The 13,585-nt window shown below is 42.3% G+C and overlaps 1 protein-coding gene across 5 annotated transcripts in view; it reads right to left on the bottom strand.

Moving 5' to 3' along the window:
- The window catches only part of LOC143294688 (multifunctional protein CAD-like), a 107,569-nt gene that overhangs the window by 55,885 nt on the left and 38,099 nt on the right, over positions 1 to 13,585 (bottom strand). For all 5 annotated transcript variants that reach the window (XM_076606081.1, XM_076606083.1, XM_076606084.1 and 2 more), the window contains exons 20-24: positions 12,519 to 12,617; positions 8,280 to 8,381; positions 5,948 to 6,070; positions 3,561 to 3,743; positions 1,044 to 1,262 (exon numbers count right to left, since the gene is read on the bottom strand). In XM_076606081.1, the coding sequence (XP_076462196.1) occupies positions 1,044 to 1,262; positions 3,561 to 3,743; positions 5,948 to 6,070; positions 8,280 to 8,381; positions 12,519 to 12,617 (726 nt within the window). The remainder of the gene's footprint in view (positions 1 to 1,043; positions 1,263 to 3,560; positions 3,744 to 5,947; positions 6,071 to 8,279; positions 8,382 to 12,518; positions 12,618 to 13,585) is intronic.

The following is a 13,585-nucleotide window of genomic DNA, read 5'->3' as shown; positions in this document are numbered from 1 at the left end:
ATATCGTTATTATCACTGATACCTGTCATCACAACCTGTGGGTCACAGTATATCGTTATTATCACTGATACCTGTCATCACAACCTGTGGGTCACAGTATATCGTTATTATCACTGATACCTGTCATCACCTGTGGGTCACAGTATTATCGTTATTATCACTGATACCTGTCATCACCTGTGGGTCACAGTATATCGTTATCATCACTGATACCTGTCATCACCTGTGGGTCACAGTATTATCGTTATTATCACTGATACCTGTCATCACCTGTGGGTCACAGTATATCGTTATCATCACTGATACCTGTCATCACCTGTGGGTCACAGTATATCGTTATCATCACTGATACCTGTCATCACCTGTGGGTCACAGTATTATCGTTATTATCACTGATACCTGTCATCACAACCTGAGGGTCACAGTATTATCGTTATTATCACTGATACCTGTCATCACAACCTGTGGGTCACAGTATTATCGTTATTATCACTGATACCTGTCATCACAAGTCACATCCCCGGAGGTCACAGTATTATCGTTATTATCACTGATACCTGTCATCACCTGTGGGTCACAGTATTATCGTTATTATCACTGATACCTGTCATCACCTGTGGGTCACAGTATTATCGTTATTATCACTGATACCTGTCATCACCTGAGGGTCACAGTATTATCGTTATTATCACTGATACCTGTCATCACAACCTGTGGGTCACAGTATTATCGTTATTATCACTGATACCTGTCATCACAACCTGTGGGTCACAGTATATCGTTATTATCACTGTCATCACAACCTGAGGGTCAGAGTATATCGTTATTATCACTGATACCTGTCATCACAACCTGTGGGTCACAGTATATCGTTATTATCACTGTCATCACAACTTGAGGCTCAGAGTATATCATTATTATCACTGATACCTGTCATCACAACCTGAGGGTCACAGTATTATCGTTATCATCACTGATACCTGTCATCACAAGAGTCACATCCCGAGGCTCACAGTAGTGTTGACCTTGAACCCCTCACTGACCTTGGCAATCAGCTGAAGGTTGAAGGGGCCAGTGACCTCCAGGGCACGACCTATGGCACAGCAGATGGCCTTGATCTTGGCCAAAGTTTCCTCATTCAGGTCTTGTGGTGGAGTGACCAGGGTGGCGTCCCCCGAGTGCACGCCTGCATTCTCCACATGCTCTGACACTGCCATGCACACCACCTCCCCGTCACTCGCCACGGCGTCCACATCGATTTCCTGAACACACAAACACACATCACCTCCCCGTCACTCGCCACGGCGTCCACATCGATTTCCTGAACACACACACAAACACACTCGCCACAGCGTCCACATCGATTTCCTGAACACACACACACACACACTCGCCACGGCGTCCACATCGATTTCCTGAACACACACACAAACACTCAGCGACTGAACATGCATTAAAACACACATCAATTTCCTGCACACGCACACAAACACTCAGCGACTGAACATGCATTAAAACACACATCAATTTCCTGCACACGCACATCAACACACATTGACTAAAAACAAACAAAACATACATTGATTTCCTGGACACACACACACACAAACACACATCAACTGAACATGCATAAAAACACACATCGTTTTCCAGAACATGCACAAGGACACAAATAAACTGAACACACACTAAATACACATGGATTTTCTTAACACGCACACAATTCATCACTCATGGATTTTCATGTGTTAAAGGTCTCAACCCCTTTGACGACCACCTGAGCAGTGAAATCCTATCCACTGAGTCTAAGACTTGGCATGGAAGGATGGGCCTAATCATCTCCTGTTGTTTTAACCTTCCTCAAACGAAGCCAGGTACCCACTATGCACCTGGATGGAGTGAGGAAAACTGAAGTGTCTCTCTCTATGACATAACACCATGCCAAAACAGGACCTTCAACCCTGATCACTGCTCTGATGGAGTCTCCTGTCGGTCCGACGGATGAGTAGGCAGGCAGGCTTATCTGTCGGTGTGTGTCCTCATATGGGAGAAGAGGCCGATTCTGGATGCGCAGCACTTCCCACAGGTGTTGCAAGGGAAAACGTCTCCAGAAGTTGAGCCCTGCTTCCTTTGCTCACGCTTCTTAATGGCCAGCATTCTCTTGTTTTCAAACGTCTTTATGCCACTAGAGCACAGCATCCTACAGCGACAGTGGTCAGGGGCATCAGTTTCCCAGGAAGCGATGTCTATGTCACAGTCTTTGAGGTTTGTCTTCAAGGTGTCCTTGAAGCGCTTGCAGGGTCTTCCAAGTTCGTGGTGGCCTTCCTTCAGCTGGCCTTCCTTCACTGCTCTAACACAATCTTACCATCAGTCAGAGACAAAAATCAGGAACAATCCTGAAACTTTCAAGAATTTTCAGAACACACCATACTCTTACAAATATGAAGCTGTGCAGGTATGTACATGTATACACATGAACGCACACACACAATTTTTTTTTTGTTTTTTTTGCTGCCCCATCATCGGCACCATTTCAGTGGCATCACTCCCACGCCGCTCATTTAGATTCCCCCATACATGGCCACATCCGGGTTCGTCTGTCCACACACACAATTTTTGTCAAAACCACTGAAAAAAAAAGAAAAGAAAACCTCTCCAAATCTGACGAAAAATAAACAACTGACCTTTATTCGTAATATGTCTAAGCTGAACACCTTACCAATGACAAAAACATAGCTGTAACTGACTAAAGCCACAACTTTCTCCTTGAAACCAGTCAGACCAGAATAAAACCACCTCGCACCAACAACATAAAGACAACTTCAACAATTCTAGTCACACTGAGGGGTCATGAGCAGTCAAACACATTAAGGAATTATGACGGTTCATTCATACTGAAGGGTCATGACAGTTCTTTCACACTGAGGGGGCATTCACACTGAGGGGGTCATGATGATTCATTCACACTGAGGGGTCATGATGGTTCATTCACACTGAGGGGTCAATCACACTGAGAGGTCATGAGCAGTCATTCACACTGAGGGATTATGACAGTTCATTCACACTGAAGGGTCATGATGGTTCATTCACACAGAGGGGTCAATCACACTGAGGGGTCATGAGCAGTCATTCACACTTAGGGGTCAATCACACTGAGGGGTCATGAGCAGTCATTCACACTGAGGGATTATGACGGTTCATTCACACTGAAGGGTCATGAGCAGTATTCACACTATGGGGCATTCTCACTGAGGGGGCATTCACACTCAGGGAGTCATGACGATTCATTCACACTGAGGGATCATGAGCAGTCATTCATACTAAGGCGGCATTCTCACTGAGGGGTCATGACAGTTCATTCACACTGAAGTCATTCACACTGAAGTCATTCACACTGACAGGTCATAAGCAGTCATTCACACTAAGGGGTCATGAGGGGTCACTAACACTGAGGGGGTCATTCACACTTACGGGTCATGAGGGGTCACTCACACTTGGGGGTAACTAACACTGAGGGGTCATTCACACTGGGAGGGTCACTCAAACTGAGGGGGTCATACCTTGGCCTCCAAGATGAACTTGGAGATGACCACAGGGTGTTCCTTGGACACGGCAGAGGCCTGAGTCAGGAAGTTCTCCAGATCCACGGCCGTGTGGGCTACATTCATGGCCGCTCCGCTCAGCACGTATGATGGCCGCACCAGGCACGGGAACCCCACCGTTTGGCAAAAGGAGACAGCCGACTGAAACACCATTTCAACACACCTGGTGAAACACCATTTCTACGCACCTGGATGAAACACCATTCAACACACCTGGATGAAACACCATTTCAACACACCTGGATGAAAAACCATTTCAACACACCTGGATGAAAAACCATTTCAACACACCTAGATAAAACACCATTTCAACACACCTGAATGAAAAACCACTTTGACACACCTGCATGAAAAACCATTTCAACACACCTGGATGAAACACCATTTCAACACACCTCTTTTGTCTCACTGTTTCAGTGAACAACACATCTCTTATATCTCATAGAGGGGGCAATAGGGGACATTTGACATTGTTGCTTTTGTCCGGCCAACTGCAGAAGGCCATATCAGGATTGCCCAAGTGAAAGAAAAATTCAACTGTTTAACCAAAAAAACATCACATCTGGAAAAAAAACATCTACTTGTAAAACAACACAGTTCATGATATATGATCCTACCTGTTACGCTCCTCAAGGCAAAAAAGTCAAGACATTAGCATTTCCACAAGATTTATCATCCAAAGAATGCAAACAAAAAAATGACAATAAAGGAAAAAAAAAACACACACACAAAACCCCCCAGATCATCACTGTACATAAATATAGGATATAAAACATATGTCCCCACAGTGTGAATGGCTGATCAGTATGTGAATGACCCCTAAATGTGAATGCCCTCTCAATGTGAATGCCCCACAGTGTGAAAACTGAATGACTCACATTATCACAGTGTGAATGCACCCTCAATGTGAATGCCCCCTAAAGTGTGTGAATGCCCCCATCAATGTGAATGCCCACTCAGTGTCTAAATGCCCGAACAGTGTAAGTGATACCTCAGTGTAAATGCCCTCTCAACATGCATGCCCCCTCAATGTGAATGCAGCCTCAGTGTACATGGACCTACAGTGTAAATGGATCCTCAGTTTGAATGCCCCATCTGTGAGAATGAATGCCCCATCTGTGAGAATGATTACCCAATGTGAATGCTCCTTGAGGTGTGAATGACCCCACAGTGTAAATAGCCCCACAGTGTAAATGGTTCCTCAACATGCCCCCTCAGTGTGAGAATGATCCCTCAATGTGACGCCCCCCCCAGGTGTGAATGACCCCTTAGTGTAAATGTCCCCTCAATGGAAATGGTCCCCCTGTGGAAATGCCCCTAAGAGTATTTTTTCTTACCACTGGTCAGAACAGACAGAAATTGGTACCACAGTGAAAATGCCCTCTCACTGTATATCATTCTGACCACTGGTCATCACAGTAAATGGCCCCACAGTGAAAATGCCCTCTCACTGTATATCATTCTGACCACTGGTCATCACAGTAAATGGCCCCACAGTGAAAATGCCCTCTCACTGTATATCATTCTGACCACTGGTCATCACAGTAAATGGCCCCACAGTGAAAATGCCCTCTCACTGTATATCATTCTGACCACTGGTCATCACAGTAAATGGCCCCACAGTGAAAATGGTTTCCCAGTGTAAAAAAATGGCCCAGTGTAAAAAAAAAAAAAAAAAGGCCCAGTGTAAATGGCCCTTTCAATGTTTTTTTTTTTTCCCTTTCCGACCGATGGTCATTACAGACTGTAAATGCTCCCATCAGTGTAAATGCCTCCAAAGAGTAAATGTCCCTCAGAGTATTTTTTCGGACTACTGGTCATCACAAATAGTAAATGCCCCCACAGAGTATAAAAAAAAAAAAAAGAAAAAAAAAAAGAAAAAGAAAAAGAAAAAAAAAGGTGCTTCAGTGAAAATGCCCCCCCAGTGTATTTTATTTCAGTGAAAATGCCCCCTCAGAGTGTATTTTTCTGACCACTGGTCATCACAGATGGTAAATGCCCTCTCAGTATAAATGGCCCCACAATATGAATGCCCCCACTGTCCAAATGCCCCTGCAGTATGTAATCTCCTGACCACTGGTCAGCACAAACAGTAAATGGCCCTACTGTGTAAATGCCTCCTCAGCATAAATGCCATCATGTAAATGGCCCCACAGTGTAAGTGCTCCTACAGTGTAAAAATGCCCCCGGTTTACATTTTTCTGACCACTAGTGATCAACACAGCCAGTAAATGGCCCCACAGAGTAAACGGCGCCACAGTCTAAATGCCCCTACAGTGTAAATGGCCCCACAGTCTAAACATCCCCTCAGCATTATTCTGACCACCATCGGTCAGCAAGGTTACCTCAGGAGTGGACAGTTCCTTCCACAGCGGCTGGCTGATTCCCATGTGGTCCAGCATGCGAGAGAACTTGAAGCGGTTCTCAGCGTTGTCGATCATGTCTGGGGACGTCCCCAAAATGGACACCTGCAACACACCACCACAGGGACCATGTCAACGTCACCCTTCTCCACATGCGTACACTGTGACAGGAAAAAAAACAATAGATCTACTGCAAGGGACCACGTCACCCTTCTCCACACGCATACACTGCGACAGGGAAACATACACTACGACAGGAAAAAACAATAGATATACTGCAAGGGACCACGTCACACTTCTCCACACACATACACTGCGACAGGAAAAAAGATAGATATACTGCAAGGGACCACGTCACCCTTCTCCACACGCATACACTGCGACAGGAAAAAAATGATAGATATACTGCAAGGGACCACGTCATCCTTCTCCACACGCATACACTGCGACAGGAAAAAAACGATAGATATACTGCAAGGGACCACGTCACCCTTCTCCACACGCATACACTGCGACAGGAAAAAACATTAGATATACTGCAAGGGACTACGTCACACTTCTCCACAAAACATACACTGCGACAGGAAAAAAGATAGATATACTGCAAGGGACCACGTCACCCTTCTCCACACGCATACACTGCGACAGGAAAAAAACGATATACTGCAAGGGCAAAAAGTCTTTGTCTATTATGTACAGTTTGGATGAATGTGTGTGTGTGTGTGTGTGTGTGTGTGTGTGTGTGTGTGTGTGTGTGTGTGTGTTGTGTGTTGTGTGTGTGTGTGTATGTATGTGTGTGTGTGTGTGTCTGTGTGTGTGTGCGTGTGTATGTGTGTGTGCAGTCATATCCTAATGCATGCACATAAACCCATAAATAGCCTGTGACAATGACAGTTCTGTCAATTATTTTATAAGGGGATTAAAAAAAAAGAAGAAAAAGAAGAAAAAAAAGAGAGAAAATTTAACATAAACATAACTGACAAAATCCTAATTAACAAAAAAAATGTGTAACGGCCACCTCACACGCCACAGACATAAAAAAAGATTACAACACAGTACGGACACCCAATTATCAAAAGACAACAAGAGGCGAAGCCTTCAAGACTCACTTGTGCTTCGTGCTTTATCCAGTCAAGGAATCATGAGGAGAAGAAAAAACAACAAACCCACAGATATTAAAAATCGCTAAAAAAAAATGTTTTACATTAAACATGATATAAAACAATATGCTTGGGACAAACAAAAAAAAGAAGGAAAAAAAAGGCATGCGAGCGGGATCGAACCATCCATGTTCTGTTTTGGAGCAAGCAGACTAATCCCCACTGCTGCAGTGCATTCGACATCATTTGACTAAATTTATCATCTAAACCAATGTTGTTTTCTTCTTCGTGCATTAAAAAGACGTGATTGCAATGGATGTAATAAGGCCGCTCAATTTTTTGTGTTTTATGATATCTCGATTATTCTTTTATTTCGGTGGTAAAGGAGACATTGCCATCGCTTCAAGCACATAACAACACATGGTAGATCTCTAGATACGCATTAACCAGTCTACACTGCAACTGGCTGAAAGAAACGATTGATTTAATTTTTCTTTTGTGTTCATTCCAGTTAACTGAGTGTCCACTTTAGAATATTTATATGCAGGAAATATGTCGAAGGTGTAGTTAGTATCACTGTATGTGTTATGTCCAGAATTTGTATTTCTTTCCTTTTAATTGTGAACAAGAAAAATGAGCTCATGTAGTCATCTTAACAAACACAACTTACCTTCCAGAAACTCAATGGGAAGTGGTTTTTAGAATTTTCAGATTTAGGAACGAATCTCAACGAAATAAACTGTTCATAATCTGGAAATACAGCTGAATTTGGGAGACTTACAACCTATTATTTGTATGATTGTGAAGATTTTTTTTCATACAATGCTTAAGCCAAATTTGTTTTCGGCAGACAAAGTATTTCCAGTGAAAATGGCAATGTTAAAGTTTACCACAGACACACACACACACACAGACACCCAAACACCGGGTTAGAACATAAGACTCACTTTGTTCACACAAGTGAGTAAAACACGAAAACAAACTTACTCAGTGCTTTCTTGAAAAAAGTATTAACAAATGGACCAGCAAGGCAGACAATAAGAAAAGAGATAACAGAATAATAAAAAGAATAATAAAAAAAATTTTTTAAATAGGGAAAAGCCTTGAAGAGAGCCTGAGAAAAGATAAAATTTCCAGCACAGATTTTCCAGAGAGGACAGTATCTATGGAGAAAGCCCCTGGCATCAGGGTAGGAGGGTGGGTGGGGTGTTCACCTGTTGTCTGTGCAGGTCCATGGCGATGTTGTTGGGAGCCTGGCCCCCCATGGACAGAATGACCCCCTCCGGCTTCTCCATGCTGTAGATGTCCATCACCACCTGATGACACATCACACATCACACCACATCACCACCTGATGACACATCACACCACATCACACATCACCACCTGATGACACATCACACCACATCACCACCTGATGACACATCACACCCCATTACACATCACCACCTGATGACACATCACACCACATCACACCCCATTACACATCACCACCTGATGACACATCACACCCCATTACACATCACCACCTGATGACACATCACACCCCATTACACATCACCATCTGATGACACATCACACCACATCACACATCACCACCTGATGACACATCACACCCCATTACACATCACCACCTGATGACACATCACACCCCATTACACATCACCACCTGATGACACATCACACCCCATTACACATCACCACCTGATGACACATCACACCCCATTACACATCACCACCTGATGACACATCACACCCCATTACACATCACCACCTGATGACACATCACATCACACCCCATTACACATCACCATCTGATGACACATCACACCCCATTACATGTCACCATCTGATGACACATCACATCACACATCACCACCTGATGACACATCACACCCCATTACACATCACCACCTGATGACACATCACACCCCATTACACATCACCACCTGATGACACATCACACCCCATTACACATCACCACCTGATGACACATCACATCACACCACATTACACATCACCATCTGATGACACATCACACCCCATTACATGTCACCACCTGATGACACATCACACCCCATTACACATCACCACCTGATGACACATCACACCCCATTACACATCACCACCTGATGACACATCACATCACACCACATTACACATCACCACCTGATGACACATCACATCACACCGCTTTTCACATCACATCACATTACACATCACCACAACACATCACATTGCATTACACATCACCAACACATCACCGCATTACAAATCACCACTTAACATATCACACCACATTACACATCACCACCCGATGACACATCACACCGCATTACACATCACCACAACATGTCACACAACATTACACATCACATCACCACACCACATTACATATCACCACATCACATTCCACATTACCACAACACATCACATCACCACCTGAAACACATCACACCGCATTACACATCACAACACATCATATCACACATCACCATCTGACAACACATCACATCACCACCTAACACATCACATCATCACCTGACTACATATCACACCGCATTACACATCACAACACATCACGCAATAACATATCACATTACACCATGCTACACTATACATAACATGATGCAACATTACTAATCACATCACATAATGCTAAATTACACATCACATCAAGCTACATTACACATCACATTATAAATCACATACCACATCACATCAAGCAACACTACGCATCGCATCATATCCTGCTATATTACACATCACATCCTGCTATATTACATAACATATCACATTAAGTTACTTTACACAGCACATCATGATACATCACACTACACACTGCATCATATCATGCTGTATTACACATAACATCCTGCTACATTATGCATCACATGACGGCATGCTACATTACATTCACAGTTCACACATCACATCATGCTATATTACACATAACATCCTGCTACATTATGCATCACATGACAGCATGCTACATTACATTCACAGTTCAAACATCACATCATGCTACTCCACACATCAATGCTATATCAACAGACCTGTGCACCCCTCAACTTCCCTTATCAGCACTGTCACGACAGTTTTCAGAATTTTTCACTGGCTTTCAGTATTTTTTCACATTTGATCAATACTGACCACTGCTTGCTGGCTCTTTCGCTCGCTCTCTTTCTCTCCTCCCCCCTCCCACTCTTATAAAACAAAAATGCTTACCTTGATTTATATAGTAACAAAATCATTCTCCTTGATTGCATCATCTGAACAGTTCTGAAGCACAATATAAACTGACCTGACTAGCAACAATACTTAGTTTCTGATAACAGAAGAAAAGCACATTTTCTACTCTTCTCAAGTTGGTGTTCAAGGTATCAAGTAATATTAAAAAAAAAACAAAAAAAAAAACCCATTTTCTTTTCTCTCCTGGTTGGCAAGATATCTGTCACTGTTTGCAGAATACTTCGTTTCACCACACACCTGCAAGACTTCAGACAGTCAGGAATGCTTCTGTGACAGTCTCAGAGAAAAAAAATTGTTATAAATTTATAAGCAAAAACTAGTATGAATGTTGTATTGTATTGTACTGTATTTCTGTTTTTGTCACAACAGATTTCTCTGTGTGAAATTTGGGCTGCTCTCCCCAGGGAGAGCGTGTCGCTACACTACAGCGCCATCCTTTTTTTTTTTTTTACATGCAGTTATGTTTGTTTTTCCTATCAAAGTGGATTTTTCTACAGAATTTTGCCAGGAACAACCCTTTTGTTGCCGTGGGTTTTTTACGTGCACTAAGTGCATGCTGCACACGGGACCTTGGTTTATCGTCTCATCCGAATGACTAGTATCCAGACCACCACTCAAGGTCTAGTGGAGGGGGAGAAAATTTCGGCAGCTGAGCCATGATTCGAACCAGCGCGCTCAGATTCTCTCACTTCCTAGGCCATCACTCCATATATATCTACACAAAAACACAGTCAAACTACACTGCTGTACAAGTATCTTCACAGTTTATCAGTCAAGGGTTTTCACTGACTGAGAGACTGGTGATATGCACTCTTCCACTTCATCAGTTCCTCTGGGGGATACTGTCAGTCACTGTCAAAGGGATGGCCTGGATTTGATTTCAAACTGATCAATACCTCTAGGGTGTCCACTGCTCGGGAAGGTCCCTGTTATCTTTCAAGTTATTATGACTCTTGAAATCAGCTTCTTCAAGCAGACCACTGGACACAGCCTATGGCTTCATGAAACGACACATCACAGTCTGAATCAATTTCATCGAGGATCTCCTCAGCATGTGTGCCTAGGGCTCTTCTGACTGAAGACCAACTAAAATACCGGAGGTGCACAGGTCTGTATTAAACATCATGGCATGATACATTACACATCACATCACATCACGCAACATATCACATCAGGCTACAAAACACATCATGCAACATCACATTGTGCTACGTGCTATATAACAAATTTTGCAACATGAAACCTCACATCATGCAACACATCACAGCACGTAACACAATCACATCATGCAACACATCACAGCACATAACACAATCACATCATGCAACACATCACAGCACATAGCACAATCACATCATGCAACACACCACAGCACATAACACAATCACATCATGCAACACATTACAGCACATAACACAATCACATCAGGCAACATATCACAGCACATAACACAATCACATCATGCAACACATCACAGCACATAACACAATCACATCATGCAGCACATATCACAATCACATCATGCAACATATCACAGCACATCACACAATCACATCATGCAACATATCACAGTACATAACACAATCACATCATGCAACACATCACAGCACATAACACAATCACATGCAACACATCACATAACACAATCACATCATGCAACACATTACAGCACATAACACAATCACATCATGCAACACATCACAGCACATAACACAATCACATCATGCAACACATCACAGCACATAACACAATCACATCATGCAACACATCACAGCACATACAACAATCACATCATGCAACACATCACATCACATACCACAATCACATCATGCAACACATCACATAACACAATCACATCATGCAACACATCACAGCACATAACACAATCACATCATGCAACACATCACATCACATACCACAATCACATCATGCAACACATCACATAACACAATCACATCATGCAACACATCACAGCACATACCACAATCACATGCAACACATCACAGCACATACCACAATCACATGCAACACATCACAGCACATACCACAATCACATCATGCAACACACCACAGCACATAACACAATCACATGCAACACATCACAGCACATACCACACCACATCATACGTCACATCAACACATCAAGCATTCTGACAATCAAACAAACACAAAAGGCATCAGTGAAGAGGTAAGGTTCGAACCTCAAAAGAGATCTCATCGAAGTAGAGGCGGTCACACATGTCGTAGTCTGTGCTCACTGTCTCTGGGTTGTAGTTCACCATCACTGTTTTACGGCCCATCTACATCGTCAAACATGGAAAACAAATCATAATAGATCAACAGCGATACTAACAATATTCACCTTCAGTATTCAACAGCCCATGTGCATTGTCAAAACAAGCAAAACTAATCATGAATAGATCAAGAGTGATCCTAAAAATATTCACCTTCAGTATTTTACGGCCAAACTGCATTGTCAAACATGGAAAACAAATCATAAATACATCAACCGTGACACTAAAAATATTCACCATCACCGTTTTATGGCCTCTCTGCATCACCAAACAAGCAAAACAAATCATAAACAGATCAACAGTGATACCAAAACTTATTCACCATCAGTATTCTACGGCCAACCTGCATCATCAAAAAAACAAAACAAATCATAAATAGATCAATACTACTAATAAAAATATTCATCATCACTGTCTTATGGCCATCTGCATCGTCAAACATGGAAAACGAATAATAAATAGTGATGCAGACATTCAATCATTTTTTGCACACTGCAACTCAGTGCACTGTTCACACTCCTTTTTGCTATTTCTTGTTATAATTTTCTTCACGATTTTTAAAAGCTGTGTGAAACCAACATACAGACATATATATAAACAGACATGTTTGATATAAATGTAAGAAGTGCCGCTGATCTAATATAAAGAATATTTCACAACAGAGCAAGGAATAAAGTCTCACCAAAAGTGTTATTCTGTATAACTTCTGCATAATGACCTTGAAAATGTCATCAACAGTTTGTCATAGCAAAAAAAAAACAACAACAACAAAACAACAGATCAATGATTTGATGAAACCAGTTAGAGACCAGGATGAAATCAGTATCTTTTATCTTGTTACAGCAGAAATGCTTTTAAAAAATCCCCCCCAAAAAAACAAAAGAAGAAAAGGAAACCAGATGAAAAGGACTTCAAGACTGACAAGAGAACACAGGTAATCTGACAAAGAAATGGCATGACTGGTATCAGTATCA

Source organism: Babylonia areolata, chromosome 20, assembly GCF_041734735.1.
Source record: "Babylonia areolata isolate BAREFJ2019XMU chromosome 20, ASM4173473v1, whole genome shotgun sequence".
NCBI classification, from domain to species: Eukaryota; Metazoa; Mollusca; class Gastropoda; order Neogastropoda; family Buccinidae; genus Babylonia; species Babylonia areolata.
Note: the sequence above shows the minus strand (reverse complement) of the source record. Positions and strands in the feature narration are given on the sequence as shown.